General features: G+C 39.6%; 1 protein-coding gene across 4 annotated transcripts in view; it reads left to right on the forward strand.

The window, feature by feature from the left end:
• MAP3K4 (mitogen-activated protein kinase kinase kinase 4) overlaps positions 1-13,228 on the forward strand; it is a 62,754-nt gene extending 49,526 nt beyond the window's left edge. For all 4 annotated transcript variants that reach the window (XM_018566215.1, XM_018566217.1, XM_018566216.1 and 1 more), the window contains 10 exons: positions 395-495; positions 1,565-1,645; positions 3,784-3,975; positions 5,305-5,375; positions 7,257-7,373; positions 9,286-9,445; positions 10,320-10,442; positions 10,713-10,819; positions 11,267-11,446; positions 12,636-13,228. In XM_018566215.1, coding sequence (XP_018421717.1) covers positions 395-495; positions 1,565-1,645; positions 3,784-3,975; positions 5,305-5,375; positions 7,257-7,373; positions 9,286-9,445; positions 10,320-10,442; positions 10,713-10,819; positions 11,267-11,446; positions 12,636-12,656 — 1,153 coding nt within the window. In that variant the 3' untranslated portion in view covers positions 12,657-13,228. The remainder of the gene's footprint in view (positions 1-394; positions 496-1,564; positions 1,646-3,783; positions 3,976-5,304; positions 5,376-7,256; positions 7,374-9,285; positions 9,446-10,319; positions 10,443-10,712; positions 10,820-11,266; positions 11,447-12,635) is intronic.
• The last annotated feature ends 3,528 nt before the right edge of the window (positions 13,229-16,756 follow it).

A 16,756-nucleotide genomic window follows, 5' to 3' on the forward strand; every position in this document is an offset into this window, starting at 1 on the left:
AATGCCTGACAAGAGGCATCTTTGTAAGATTTGTGAAGTCACTTTTGTGTCCTAGGTTGTTCTCATGAGCTTTGAATGCCAACAGTTTGTGCCTCACTGTTTACCCAACTCATTTCAGTAGCAAAAACAATAGAACGATGATTGTTTTCTGTGCTATGTAAAAATGTAGACACATTTGGAAGGTTCTCTTTCAGAGTATTGGCAAAAAAACCTGACTCCTGCACTGCAATCTATATTTTTCATTAATGAGATGTTTAGGATGGGATTGCAGAAATCTAGGGCTAAACTAGAAAAGCTCTTTAACTTTAAAGCATCAGTTTACTGCCACTGTTGAAGCTTTATAAACAGATTAACATTGTGTTTCAAGTAAATATTTTTTCCAACTCTCACATAGGGGCTCGAGTGTTCCAGAAAATGACCGACTGGCCTCTATAGCATCAGAGCTTCAGTTTAGATCGCTTAGTCGTCACTCAAGCCCTACAGAAGAGAGAGAAGGTAAAGTATACCTCAGAACAAGTTATGCAAGTAATGTATTTTCTTACATTTAGAAGATGTATTACTACCATCTATAGACATAGTTAAAGCTGAACTCAGGCCTTGCACAGTGTACAGAAATTGCTTCACTACAATTGCTTCTGACTTCACTACATACTGTGAGCGTCCCACAGTGTGCAGCCAGAAAAAGAGGTGGGCTCTCTCGCACTTGCAGAGCCCACCTCTTTTTCTGGCTGGAGGTTGTCTATCATCTAGCCCTTTTTTTTTACTCTAGCCATACTTGGCTTGCCTCTTTCATTCATTGTATTTCAGTTCTTTCGGCATCACAGGTGGGTGTTACCCAGGGCATTCACATTGCAAATACAGCCTCCCTACAAACACACACTTCTTCATAGTGACATTCACCCCTCCATGTATTTTGATATTTACAGAACTACTTCCAAGAGACAGCCAATTGCTAGCATCAGGGCTGGGGGTTCTTACTGAGAGCAGTAGCTGAGGCAAGGTGCTTTGATATCTTTAGGAAGCTATGCACTGAAAAGGAAGGTAAAAAATAAGCAGATTCAACTATAGCTTTAAGAATCGATCTATGTGACACCCATTTAGTACATGCTATACATTTTCTTAATAAGAAAACTATGCCGTTAGATTTTAACGTTTGGGGGCAGATATGTTAAAATTGGAGCACACATAGTGCTGCGGCCTAAGCCAGTAAAATTGCTGGTTTCACTTTTAATTTCTCTGATGGAATATAAGGAAAAACAGCTACAGTGCTTCGAGTTTAGTTTTAATATATACATGTAGACTGCAAGTAAATTGACAGGAGTTAGGATAATCCTTGTCAGGGGGTGCTTGAGCACTTGCAGTGTTAGTTTGTCTCCTTTTGCAGGACAGTTTAGTCTGTATATAAATGTAGATACAAATAAATTCATTTACTGAATATTTTTGCTTGTTTTAACTGCATACAGTGATCAGCAAGCAATTTATTTTTTACAATTTATTATGGCTATAATGTACTAACAAATTATAATAAAAATAACACCATGAATGCTTATCTCAAAACTTTTAGAACCAACTTATCCTAAGGGAGATCAAGGAGGATCTACACGACGAAGTTGGGAACTTCAGACTTTGATTAGTCAGACTAGAGGTAATGGAACAGAGCAACTCTTTAAAGAGAACCTGCCCTATTGTTAATTTAAGGCAAAATGAGAGTCGCTTGATTGACCACCCCACCTACCCACTGATGCTTTCCTTTCTAGTGTTCCCCTGCTGCCCTGAGTTCAATCCCTATTAGCCTGTGTCAGTGCCTACAAATGGTTAATGACCTCCTCCACGATAGTACTTGAGCCCTGCAATTGGACACTTCGGCCCAAGCACTACATCATAGAAGGAAGGTCACATCCTCCTCATACTAAGGCTAACAGAGCACTCATTACAAAATATATATTATAATCTAAAATGACTGTTTTGGAAATTAATGCATTTACAAAGTACACACTTTGTATAACAATTGCATATTTTCTGGTGTTAAACAACATGAGTGATAAGATGACAAACTGGAAGCTTATTCTAGCTGCAATGCAGTTTTATATTCATTCAGTTGCTGTACATGTATGGCTTTATGTAAGAAGAACTGCAACTGTGGCTTCCAAGGGCCTTGCTTTAACCACTTGCTCACCGGGGTGTTAAACCCCCTTCCTGCCCAGGCCATTTTTCAGTATTCAGCGCTGCGGTACGTTGACATTTATTCCGTCATGCAACGCTGTACTGAAATTAGTTTTATACCATTTTTTTAGGGACAGCTAGAGCTTTCTTTTGCTGGTATTTAACCACCACTGGGGGGTTTTATTTTTTACTATATAACAAAGAAAGGACCGAAACTTTGGAAAAAAAAAACAGTTTCCCCTACGTTATGTTATAAAACATTTATTATTACCCAATTTTTTTGTAAAATATAAAATACGGGGTCACGTTGGGTAAATAGACACTGGTGTTTTTGTTTTTAATATGATACTTACATTTTTTTTTTTTTAACCTTTCTTTTACACTTAAAGGAGAACTATGAGGCTAGTGCTTTTCACTCGGCTCAGAAGATCGGGAGGTGAGTGAACACATACCGGCGTCCGCTCACCTCTCGATCCTGTCGCGGATCTCTGCCGTGACAGGGGAGGGGATGGATTCCCCCAGCGCTGACTGGCGGAACGGACTCTCTAGATAGGCAGACCCAGCTGTCGGTCACGCAGCTGGGCGGATTGCGGCACAATTGTCGGGATCCGCTTCAGCTGCGGCGTCTCAGTATACCTCGAGCTACAGCTCGCGGTATACTGAGCCTAGGGTGACGGGAGGACGCTAGTTTGTGTCCTCCCGTTACCCTAAGGAGAACTATGGGGAAAAGCCTTAATCCCATAGTTCTCCTTTTTAACTTGATTGCTATCACACAGGGGGCTAAAAAGCAGCCAATGTGATAGCTAGAAAAAAATGACAGGTCCTCTTAATGGAGACATCAGGGGTCCCCAAGACCCCTAATGTCACCTGGGGACCCCCAAAGAAGCTGATGAAGCAGAGATCTGCTTCATTAGCTTTTTCTCTGGCTCCCAGCCAGAGAAGTGAAAGCTAAAGGCGGAAGTGATGTAATACACATCGCTTCAGACTTTAGAGAGAGAGAGAGAAGGGGGAGAGATCAGCGGTGGGAAATGCTGATCTCTCCTCCTTCTCTCCTAGAGCAGCCGCTGTGCTGTTCCTCTCAGTCCCGTGCACCACAGGGGGACAGAGGTTCCCGCTATAACTGGCAGCGGTGAAGGGGGGGGCGCACACCATGCGAGGTCATACAACAATCGGTCGGCTATAGAGCCGGCCGAACGCTAGTAAGAGACAGCCGGTGACGTCTGTTATCCTTCACGGCGGTATTCTGCTTGCACGCGCCCGTGAGCAGAAAAAAAAGACGCACATTTACGTGACCCTGCCGGGAAGGATCTGCTGTCCGCCCATAATTTCACGATGGGCAGACGGCAAGTGGTTAAGTAAAGCTATCTATTATCAAATGGGCTTCGACACATGGAGTGATATTTGATCATTTAAATAAAAACATTTGGACATTTACTGGTAACTAAGAAGTAAATAAAATAACATTCAACTGCCTGTTTGATAGAGCATATCAGACTGATGTAGATATGAATGCTGTGGTGTTTGTGTGTAATCTTACTCTCTCTCTTTGCGAAATTAACCATTACCACACACAAAAAAGTGTAACATGCAGTACTCAGCTTTGTTGTTACTTATTTGTAGACACAGCAACCCGACAACGTCCAATTGAGGCCGTTCAGAAATCTGTGAAGATATTTGAAGAAGAACGATACAGAGAAATGCGAAGGAAAAACATAATTGGCCAAGTCTGCGACACACCTAAGTCCTATGACAATGTTATGCATGTTGGGCTTAGGAAGGTGACATTCAAATGGCAGAGAGGCAATAAAATCGGTATGTTCTCATTCCGTTCCTTAAAGGGAATTTGGGAATGTTTTGGTCAAATTTGTTGTTTAATAAAAATAAGTTTTATAATCAAATTTGTCAGTTTTCCTCTATTGTAATAAAATCTATATTTTACAAATAAACAATTCGAACAGGGTAATAACACATCATGGGAGACATTTATCAAAAGTGGAGCAGACAGAATCTGGAACAGTTGCCCATAGTAATCAGCTTTTCTCATCAGTTTGTTCAGTTAAGCTTTGAAAATGAAAGATAGAAGCTGATTGTTTACTATGGATACTTGATCCAAATGATGTCTGCTCCACTCAATATGTTTGCAAGACATGTTGAATATTCTAGCTCAGTGCAGACTGCTTACTTTTTTTACTGCTTTTGTCTAATTGAAAATCCATACTACATTAGTATTAGTCTTGACCCTGTCTAATTCCTCAGAGTGTGTAACTAAAAGGAGAACACATTTATACAAACTATTTAGGCTATTACAGCACAGTAATTAATGACTCGGCAGGAACAGTAGCTCAGTCACGGCATGTTGACTGCCAATAGTAAATGTGAAATATTCATGTGGACTTTTCATATTTATTTACTAAAAAGGATTAAAAATAATTTTTATCTTGAAAAAAATCCTAAAAAATATACATTTAATTTAGGGCCCATTTAGACTATTGTGTTGCGCCAATGGTTGGCAATACATGGTACATGCATTGCAGTGCCAATTATTTTGAATGGCACCCTAACTCATTGAGGCAATGCACATTCGTTGTAGCGGCCCACAAGACACCATGGTGTCGTGTCTGATTTTTGTGAAGTTTTAGGGCATTGGCAGCTTATTTTCAATGTCCTGCCTTAATGCGTGACATAATATGCATTAACACACTGCAAAAAGGTAGACGTGTCCTTAAAGTAAACTTGACATGGGAGAAATACGGGGGCTGCTATTGCTGGCCTCTTTCTGTAAAGACAAGCGGTCAGGTGACCTTCTGCCTTTATTTCTTTCAGTCCACTGATTTGGGACAAGTATGCGGGGTGCCATTCACAATTAATGACATCACACTGCACTTGAAGCAGGTTCCTTGCCATGCATCAAAATAATTGGCTGTAGATACACTTTAATTTTGTAAGTAATACGGAAAAATTACAATTTGTGCACTTAGACTGCCACTGAAACACCTTCCCTTTTCATACATCAGCCCACTGTAAGAGTAGTAACCATTTAAAGGCCTGACTTTCAGCCACTGTTTTAGAACTTTTCCACCGCCTTTAGTTGTTTGCTTTGATAGTTGTGACTTCCAACGTTGTGGTATTTTTTCCCTACAGGTGAAGGTCAATACGGGAAAGTCTACACCTGCATTAGTGTTGACACTGGAGAGTTGATGGCTATGAAAGAAGTAAGTAGATTTAATTAAAGCTATTGACATGCAAAGTGGTGTGTGTGTGTAATCAATAGGTTTCAAGTTATTGCACTATAAATGCATGTGTATCTGGAAGGGCCAGCTTTTGGTGAGTAAGTATCATGGCATAACTTACATCATGAGGACAAAGAACACCCTAAGCAACTTCAAGTACAGGTTTTTGAAAAGAGCATGGAAGGACACAAAAACAAAATTCAGTCACTGAATATGCATGAATATACAGGACATCGATTTTATTAAAGTGTATTTCCCCTTTTGCAGGCAAATTTAAGAAAACCTATTTGTTCTCATTCACACAGTCATACCATACAATAGAGAAACCAGGGTTGTAATTCTTTAACCCCTTACCCCTCGCAACCCCTCCTAACATTACAGAGCAGGAGAAGCAAGTAGACATTGTAACCCTTAAAGGAGAACTATGGGGTCAGTGTTTTTCCTCATAGTTCTCCTTGGGGTAACAGGAGGACACAAACTAGCGTCCTCCCGTTACCCTAAGCTCAGTATACCGCGAGTTACAGCTCGCAGTATACTGAGACGCCGCACCTGGAGTGGATCCCGACTTAGATGACGGGATCCGCCCAGCTGCGTGAGTGACAGCTGGCTCTGCCTATCTAGAGGCAGAGCCAGCTGTACCCGCCCCCTCCCCCGTCCGTTCCGCCAGTCAGCGCTGGCAGATCGGAGCGGGGAGAGGGGGATTCCAGCCCCTCCCCCTGTCACGGCAGAGAGCCATGACAGGATCGAGAGGTGAGGGAACCCGGTATGTTTTCCCTCACCTCCCGATCTACTGAGCCGACCTGTGACAGTCTCATTGTCACAGGTCGGCTTAGAACTATGAGGTGAGTGGAAATCACTCATGTCATAGTTCTCCTTTAAGAAACCGTAACCCAAATAAAAGCAATGTAAACTGCTAGTAGCATTGTTTTAAATATTTATTATTTTACTTTATGCTATGTGAATAGTACATCTGACAAATATAAAATAGGTGTTAATTTGGAATGGAAAGCATAGGGCACAGCTGTAAATCTGCCCAAAACAGGCCATCCATCCTAAGTAAGTGACAAATGAAAGGGGCCACCAGGAGCCCTTTACCACTTTGAAGGAGTTACAGGCTTCAGGGGCTAAGATTAGAGACATTATACATATAACTGTTGGCCAAATGCTACAATAAAACATTACATTTCTAAAGCGGTAAATACTTTTTGTAAGAGCTGTAAATGAAGTGACATGTAAACGTACAATGATAAGGTTAGACTTTTCATATCAGGCTGTAGAAGCTAACACATCTATTAATGAAATACATTCATGGTGTAATCCTTCATTGAGGTATTGTTGCCTAGATACAAAGCAACTAATTCTGACCTACATTCAGGAGCATGAGAGTCAAGGCAGCATTCATATATCTGTTGCCAAAATACTAAATAGTTAAATAAAGAAAATACTAAATAGCAGCTAAGTGAGAGCCTTGGATGAATCTGCGCTACAGACTAGTGCCACAAGCATGATGTGTTTTGCCGATTAGCAGTCGCCTGTGTTACTCAGTTATTTTGACAAATCTAAAAATTTTAATTTTAATTAACAATTTACATAAGTGTTCTTTCTTTGAGCACTTGAAGTTGGAAGAGAAAATGTGGTGCGTGTCAGTCTTGCGTTTTGATCTATTGTTTTAATATACGCTGCAGCAGATTTAAAAATCTTAAATAACTTTTGAAATGACATTCATATGTTAAAGATTAAATAAGATTGAAGTAATTGGGTTTAGAAATACTTTACCATTTTAAATGAACTTGTTATTTCTGAAGGGGGTTCTGTGTGAAAAAACGACATCATTAAATGCTTTTTTTTTTTCTTCTCTCCTAGATACGTTTTCAGCCAAATGACCATAAGACAATCAAAGAAACAGCAGATGAATTGAAAATCTTTGAAGGTATCAAACACCCAAATCTTGTCCGATATTTTGGTGTAGAACTTCACAGAGTAAGTATTTTGTACCTAATGTGAAGCTGTTTGTTTTCAGCTTTCTTTTACAGTAGAATACACAGTATTAGCCTACAATAGAATCACTTGTTCTTTCTGCACTTGTAATCTTTTCTACATTCTGCAGAAAGTGTGCAGTGTGTAATACAATGTCACATCACACCTAATGGGACAATGTGATGTATTTTTCAGGGAGTTATTCACCTGAATTAATTTTCTGTGACTTTCACATAAAGCTGACCATATACTAGCGAATTCCCGAACGAACGTTCGCACGAAAGATGTTTCTAAATTTACCACCCGATAATGCCATCAGACACTTGACGAATGTTGAACGAAATTTCATTTGGTTCTAACGTTTCATTTTCAATGAATGGAGTTTCCCGAAATAAAACCACATTCACTGTTAGAATTTTGTTTGTTCGATGATCGATTTCAGCCACAGTGAAGAACAAACTTGCTCCTTCAAGTTTGTTCTTCACTGTGGCTGAAATCGATCATCGTTTTGACCCCATCAACTAATAGAAAGTCAAAAGAAAGATGTTTCGTACAAAAGTTCAAAAATCTACTAGTGTATGGCCAGCAGTATGGAGGTTTGTAGAATAACCACTAGAGAGGGAGCTCTAGATTTACAGCAATCACTCAGCCTTTCCATTTTAAAGGCTGTCAAGATAGGATATCAGCCATACAGGGAGTGCATTGTTTTTAGTGAGTTGGTAGATCCTTACATTTGCATTGTGAGAACAAAGTAGTAAAGCATAACCATGCATAGTACTGCCAAGCAGAAAGGACAGCCAGCCTAGGTAATCTACAAAGATGGCTGCCCCCATGTTCATAAAAACTGTACATTGAGAGAAGATCTTTTATACATCAACATGTATTCATGAGGATTACATCAACCTGAAATTCTCTACATAAAAAAAAAAAAATTACAAAAGGGAAAAAAAACCAATACAATCCCTTTTAAAGGGAATCTGACATTTTACTTCACGAAAGTCCTGTATTATATTGTAGTGAAAGCAAACGGGGAAACCCTCTAACGCAGAAGGTTTCAAACAACCCAGCAAGTCATCTCTTGTGGGATTACAGCAAACACAAAGCATTAGCACACTGATAAAGTGATATTAAAGTCAAAAGGATTTGAAGCTGTTTCAAATACTGATGAAATCACTTACAATGAATGCTCCTCCTTGATAGTTAAACATTTTAGTTTCCTGCAGAATCAGCTGCTCCCCTGAACATTGGTCCTGACTTCCTGTTTGAGTGACTCCTTTCTCAAGCTAAGCCCTTGTGTGTGCTAGTAAGCTGTGTGTGTCTCCACAAACACAACAAACCAAGCTTCTCTCCTCCCCCCTGGCCATCTCTCCTCCCTTCTCCGAGCTAGTGGATGAACAGTTGCTGGAGTCTGCACTGTCCTTTGTGATCTGGACAGGAAGTTCAGGGAAGATGAGCAGTGAGACTTGTAAGCAGCTGTTCAGAAACATTCGGATTGTGAGTGGGCAAAAATGTAGAGCAATGCTTTGCTGGGATATGTATATTTGTTTCATCTGGATTAATTATTGAAAAAAAAGTTTTTAGCGTTTAATACTACTTTAAGGCAATTTCATTACTTTTTTTTTCAATACAGCTTCTTGGGTATATTGTTAGTGGTTTCAAAGTAGCAGTAGTGCAGTAGATATGTTTTTCATTATATAACTCTACTGATTCAGTTGACATGGGGGGGATCTATCAAAACTGGAGCAGATTTGCACTGCAGCCAATCAGCATCTCTCTCTCTCTCATCTTCAAATCTTACCTGAGCAAACTAAAGAGAGACGCTGATTGGTTGCCATGAGCAACTGCTTCAGGTTCTGTTTGCTCCACTTTTGATAAATCCCCCCCCAGAGTAATCTAGTTCTTTCTCCAAATTCAGGAAGAAATGTACATTTTCATGGAATACTGTGATGAGGGTACTTTGGAGGAAGTTTCTAGGCTTGGCCTTCAGGAGCACGTCATACGACTTTACACTAAGCAAATCACCATTGCAATAAATGTGCTTCATGAACATGGTATTGTTCACCGGGATATAAAAGGTAAATGAGGGTTGCCAGGTTGTGTGGCATTTTAGCTTTTTATATAATGTTATGGCCGTGTGTCCATTGTCACATAAATATTAGGCTATTACTTTTTTTGTATACAGAGAGCAAATGATGATGTATTATGCTTTGTAGGAGCAAGTCCGTGTATTTCTTTTTAGTTATTTAGAGAATACTGCACCTGAGCATGTATGTTTTTACAAACGGAAAAAGGCTATTCATTTTATACATGAACAAAAAGTCAGATGGATATTACCGTAAATAAAATGTCAACAAACCCTAGAGGGCTTTGGAAACGATCATTAGAAAGCCAATGACGTAGGCATGAGAGGAACCTAAAAAGTATGTTTTCTTTTACAGAAAGAAATTTCTGAGACCTTCTCGGCCCTTTTAATAGTGTTCATTTTACTGTTTACTGTACAGACTTCGACACACAGCACCACAAATGTTTTATAATATGTTTTGTTCATAGTGCACAAGTTCAGCCACATTTGGATTCCTCAAACCATAGTAAATCAAATAAATTTTTTACAGAAATGCCCTGAAAAGTCCTGTGATAACTAATAGCAGAGATTATCGTCTATATAGTGTGTGTAAATGTATGTGTATATATAGAGTGGCCAGATTAATATGACCAACCCATCAGTACTTCGTTGGGCCACCTTTTGCCTTCAATACTGCGGCGATTCTTCTTGGCATTGACTCCACGAGATGTTGAAAGATGATGCGAGGAATCTGACACCATGCCTGATGAATAGCACTGTCCAGTTCATTTAAAATCTAAAAACCAAACTTGTGTGTATGTGTACTGAAGCATTTTTCATGGTTCTACATCTATTTATGCAGATTGCTTTTCATATAACTTTCCTAGGTGCAAACATATTTCTTACATCTTCTGGGCTAATCAAACTGGGAGACTTTGGATGCTCTGTGAAACTGAAAAACAATGCACAGACCATGCCTGGAGAAGTCAACAGTACAATGGGAACAGCAGGTAGGTTCTGAAACACTTTCTGCACCGTTTCTTATATATTACTAAACTTCAATAATTTGTAAGCCAAGTTTTGCACTGACAAAAAGCATTTTTTACACTAAAGCTCTAATGTAGATACATATTTATTGCTAGCAAAACATTTTTTCTTTGTATACATTAAGACATCCCGCACACCTTCATGATAGTTTCCTGGGATGTGATTTTGGCACTTTCTTCTGACAGTTTGCAGTTGTACAAAAATGTAACCTATACTTATCCATATTTCTGCAGCATACATGGCCCCAGAGGTTATCACCAGAGCAAAAGGAGAAGGACATGGACGAGCAGCAGATATCTGGAGTTTGGGCTGTGTACTGATTGAAATGGTCACAGGCAAGGTGAGAGGATGGCACATCCATGAGCATGTGTAGTAATTAAAGGACAATTCTATGCGCCTCTATCAGTTCTAAGGAAGTGAGTGTAATGTGAAACAACTCCCTTCTGTGCCCCCTCCCCACCGCCCCTGCACATGTAAAAGTTATGTATACGGTTTCCTCCACCTCTCAGCACTTTTTCCTACCAGTTCAATAAAATGAATGAGGGTTTCGCTTGCTTTCAGAGTCCTGAAGTAAGTAAAGTGGCTATTTGTATTAGATGTGCTTTATGAATGTGGCAGAAGATTTTTTTTTTTCATCAAAAAGCAGATTAACTGCTACTTTATAAATCTACTACCAAGACTTACAGGGTTCTTCCTTTTCTGTAAATGTCCTAATGTAACTAAGCCTTATGTAAACAAGAGTTCTATAGAAAGCAGCTGTATTAATAAGCATTTATTTTTGTTGTAGCGACCATGGCATGAATATGAACACAACTTTCAGATAATGTACAAAGTAGGGATGGGAAACAAGCCTCCTATTCCAGATAGGATAAGCCCAGAAGGAAAAGATTTTCTTTCTCACTGCATGGAAAGCGATCCAAAGAAACGATGGACGGCTAGTCAGCTCTTGGACCATCCATTTGTTAAGGTTTGTGAAACTTTATTCATTTAGAGGACTAATGTGTCTTATGAAAGGTTTGTTTACAGTGCTTCATTTATATACCCTCATTGTTATTTAATAAGCTGGTTTGTACTGAGTTAACGTTCAGAGAGCTGCAACATATTTTATTACAGATTTTGATGTAGTCTTAGGCTCTCTGCATTGTCATACACATAAAATATAAATGGTTGGTTGAATGTAGTCCTTTCTGAATTTGGTTTAGCACATTATTCTGTGCTCTCCATTTTAAATACCTTGGCTGTTCCACCCATATCTACACATCAACATTCCTTGACATGTGATGGCACATGTACATACATAAAATATAGCAACTGTTTTCTGTGAAGAAGTAAGGGAATGTTGGGTATAAGAGCAATGGTGTTATACACAATGATGGACTCTTAAAGCAGCCTTAAATTGTAACTTCAGCCAAAATCTGCCCAAGGAGGGAACATTCTGGATTTCATAGCACGCACAGAAACACATGTCCCCATTGGAGCTATCCACCTTTCCTCCAATTTCTGGTGACTGTAAAAATGTGCATTCCCCATCACTTTTTGTCCCTGCAAAAAAGGCCACCAGGGCAAATAGTGTAAAAAAAGTGGTAAAAACCAGGCAGATGTTCTAACCCCACTCTATTGACATCTGGGGAAAAAATTTCGCCTAGAGTTCTATTTCAAGCTAAATATTGACAGTGTAATCAATGAAAAAAGTAAGTTTTGCTGCAACAAGAGGGGTAGATCAGGTCCTGTCCTGGACAGAACTTCACTTTCGTGCCTTGTCCACCAGGCAAATCTCAGATGTATACTATTGTCAGGCAGACTTCTTTAGCCAACAGTGTCTGGGCTCGGGGGAGTGATCCCTACACTCGGCAGTGTTCTAGGACCTGTGATGTAAGACACCAGATGTGGACCTTCTGGACCCTTGCTTTAGGTTTGAAAAATCAGCCATATAGAATCAAATATTCCACTTCACACCTGCACATAGGTGTACAATTTGTAGTAAATGTTAAAAGACTGGTCATGGGGATCTGCAACGGCTACTAACATTGATGCAATAGATGACCTGGGAACATAGTGAAGCAGATTATAGACCTCTTTTATGGATCAAGAAAATAGAGGAAAAAAATAAACCTAACTTGAAATCACATTTCTTTTTTTTTTTTTTTTGTGGGCAGGTTTGCACAGATGAAGAATGAAGCGGTCGTGGAGATATGGCCTAAATGTATTTCAGCAAGTCATCTCTTAATCACTACTGTATGTAATATTTACATAAAGACTAAGCTGGGGCACGCAGTGCAACATTGTGTATTACCGTGACTTAAGACTTCTCAGATGATGGGCGTCACTTGTCCTCCTCCTGCTGCTGTTCTTGTATGTGTTATATGGCACATGTTCTCCATGTGACAGCATCCCTGCACATGTTCTCCATGTGACAGCATCCCTGCACATGTGTTTTTGTTTTTATAAAAGCTGCATGTGAAGTGCCATTACTACTGTACATGGACCATTGTGTTTTAATTTGTTCTTCAGCTTTTTATTTCTCGTATGAATGAGAACTGTAATAAAATGTACTGTTTTTGACATTTTCAGACTCTGATGCAAGTTAGTATTACCGCTGAGCATTCTAGACCTTGTAAATGTTTTCCTGTTTGTTGTGTACACTGTGAATGTGTCATTTTATGGCCAGCTTCAGATTTGTTATCCAAGAAAAGTTAACTATTGAAATTGGAAGAACATTTTCTTAATAAATGGTTTATTTTAAGACGTTGAATGGTGTGTTATTTCCAATTATCCAAAAACCTTGGGAACTGGTTGTAGGAAAATCAAAGGGGTTAGTTGTGGAATGTTTTGATGACAATTAGAAGTGATAGGTTATTATTGGTATTGGTTTTCTGATAAGCACCACGAACATTTACAAGATAAATTTGTGTTTACATTGTATCATTTTTTGGTAATGTGCAAATAATTCTACATATTTCCTGTTACTATTACACAAAATGCTTATCAAAATTGATAACATACTAGTGTATCATTTAGGACTGCAATCAGAAGTTTTAGGGGCCCATACAACCCAATTTACATCTACCGCCAAGGGTGTTACTAAGGCCAGAAAAGCTAAACCTGAACACCTTTTAGAAGCAAATTAAACTCCAAAAATATAATATATTGCAGCTTACCAGTCCTTAGATGTGGTGACTTCATTTGTTTTTTCTTTTTTTTTTTTCCCCAGACCATTCTTTCTTTTATTTTCACCTGGTAATCAAGTTAGTAGTACACTCAGAAGAACCCATTCAAAGATCCCAAGGTAGTCTGTGAATGGGTAAGGGGAGAGGAAGGGCAGATGAACCACAGTACAGCTTCTGTGTATGAGAGCCGCACTGGAAGTATAGTGCTGGCTGTACTTTCTGGCAGTGGTGAAACTATCATTTGTACAGTACACGGCAGTGATTCAGACCTAGAAAAATCATTAGCGATAACTTCAAATAAAAAAACTTTTTTCCTGGAGTTCCATTTCAAAGAACAACAAATATGCTGAAAGCATTGTCAGTATGTGGGATTTTTTTAAAATAGTGTACGAGTTAAAGGAGAATTATGAGGCGAGTGATTTTCACTCACCTCATAGTTCTAGCCGACCTGTGACAATGAGACTGACACAGGTTGGCTCAGTAGATCGGGAAGTGAGCGAACACATACCGGCGTTCGCTCACTTCTCCATCCTGTCACTGCAGAGATCCGTGACTGGATTCTCCCCTCCCCTGTCCGATCCTCCAGCGCTGACTGGCGGAACGGACGGGGGAGGGGACGGGTACAACTGGCTCTGCCTCTAGATAGCTGCAGCTTGCGGTATACAGAGCTTAGGGTGACGGCAGGACGCTAGTTTGTGTCGTCCTGTTACCCTTTGGAGAACTATGGGGAAAAGCCCTAACCCCATAGTTCTCCTTTAAGCCTAAATGATGAATTCATAGCCACTCTGTGATGTTCACATTAGAGGTGAGGAGATTAAGGGGGGATATGATTTCCATGTACAAAATGTTTAATGGTGGTAGCAACATTAGCGATAAACTGTTTAAAATTAACTCCGTTACAAAAACTAGAGGCCATAACCTAAAATTGGTGGAAAAAAAATTCCAGCACAAGGTGCGAAGGGGGTTCTTCACAGTAAGATCAGTTAGGGTCTGGAACTCACTGCCACAATACCATATTACATGTAAAATCTATTACACACATGCACAAGAAGCTTCACACATTTGGGTTGCCCATTAACTAGCATAAAGATCCAAAGTGTATTGACATGACGTTTCTGTTTATATCTGTGATGACTTGAGGCTCCTGCAGGGCATATGTTATGTCAACATGGGTCTGAACACTAAGGCCTTGTTCACACCAAATGCAGACCAGATCCGGTCAGGCTTCTGCACACGCAGTGTAGTGGGTTGTGCTGCGTTTTAGACGCGTTTTTGATGCGTTTAGGGCCGGTTTTGGTAGAAAAAATAATTTAAGTTTAACATGGACTTTCAGGCACTTGCATGCGTTTTTGATGCGTTCCAGACCAGATCCAGAGCAGGTAAAATAGGGCTTGCCGCATTTTTTTCATCCGGTCTGGATCTGGTCTGGATCCGCACGCTGCGATGTGAACTGGAGGTCAAAATACCATAGGAATACATTGGACGCAGTTTTGATCCGGTATGCACCTGCTCAGGTCCGGATCTGCTCCGCGCTTGGTGTGAACAAGCCCTAACAGACCATAAATGTACTTGTCCCAACCCAGGAACTCTGGATTCCTACAGGAACACTGTCTGCACTGCTCTGATGGCAAGCCTGAACATTCTACAAAGAATGGGAGTAGAAGGTAATGGAAAACTGGTGTCACCTAGTGTACAGTGTGGGACATTACCAAAAAGCACCCATAAGCCTATGATGAGCAACATCACATCAAACATTAAAAGAATATAGTTGTTTGCAATTAAACCAAACTCTTACATCTCAACATGCATAGAAGTAAAAATTAGCTTTAATACAGAATTGTGTGCAATCTTCCTCATTTATGGAGCTCGATTCTAAAGACCAGCCACTGGAGATGAGCTAGCAATCTGAAAGACAGCAATTGTTCCCACTGATAAAGGAGAAATTATTAATAATTGAAAACTCCTAATTACCTCCTCAAAGGAGATCCAATGACATGCACTGAACAGCAGATGTGCATGTCCGATGAAAAGAAACTAATTTGAGGGTGTAATCATTCATTGCCAAATGATCAACATTGCATCCCACCTCCTTTAGTTATCATTCAGAGATAGAAGAGCAGACTAAATAAAAGGAGAAGAGATACACTGGGACTGGTTAATGCTCGTTGCAAAAAAAGAAGTCTTATAAATATCCACAGCATAGTAACTGAGCATTAATTTCTCTTCTTGAAGCATCAGACTGCTGCTGGATTAAGTGTTTAGGAGGCATGGAGGAACCACATTGCTTCTTACAGTCTCCTGGGCAATTAAACCCTAAAAACAGCTGCTGCACGTCATTTTTCAAAATGTGGAACAGAAAGAAGGCATTAAAAAGAGAGAAAACGGCAGGAGAGAGGAGGGAATTCAACATCATAAGTTCGGCCTTTCCCTTAATCTTTTATGTACATTAACCAGTTGACATCCGCGGTGTTAAACCCCCTTCCCATCCAGGCCATTTTTCAGTATTCAGCGCTGCGGTACTTTGACTGACATTTATTCCGTCATGCAGCGCTGTACTGAAATGAATTTTATACCCTTTTTTGGGGACAGATAGAGCTTTCTTTTGGTGGTATTTATTCACCACTGGGGTTTTTATTTTTTTACTATATTAAGGAAAAATCACCGAAATTTTTAAAAAAAAAACAGTTTCCCCTATATTAAATGATAAAACATTTATTATTACCCAATTTTTTGGTAAAATATAAAAGACGGGGTCACGTCGGGTAAAAAGACACCAAACATGTCAAGCCTTAAAATTGCGTGCGCGTGCAAAACCTAAAAAAACGATAATACCCAAATGATTCCCCTTTTTTTTATATCGGACTTATTTTATTTTACTTTTTTATATGTGACTTTTATTTATTTTTATTTATATTAATTTTTTTGCACTTATTGTTATTGCTATGATATAGGGGGATAACAATCCCCCTATATCATAGCAAAGGCACACTGACAGGTCCTCTTTATGGAGACATTAGGGGGTCTCTAGGACCCCTAAAGTCACCTGTGGACCCCAAAAGAAGCTGATGAAGCAGAGATCTGCTTCATCAGCTTCTTGTCTCTGGCTATAG

Source organism: Nanorana parkeri, unplaced genomic scaffold (genome assembly GCF_000935625.1).
Source record: "Nanorana parkeri isolate BGI_ZX_2015 unplaced genomic scaffold, ASM93562v1 scaffold925, whole genome shotgun sequence".
Taxonomy (NCBI): Eukaryota; Metazoa; Chordata; class Amphibia; order Anura; family Dicroglossidae; genus Nanorana; species Nanorana parkeri.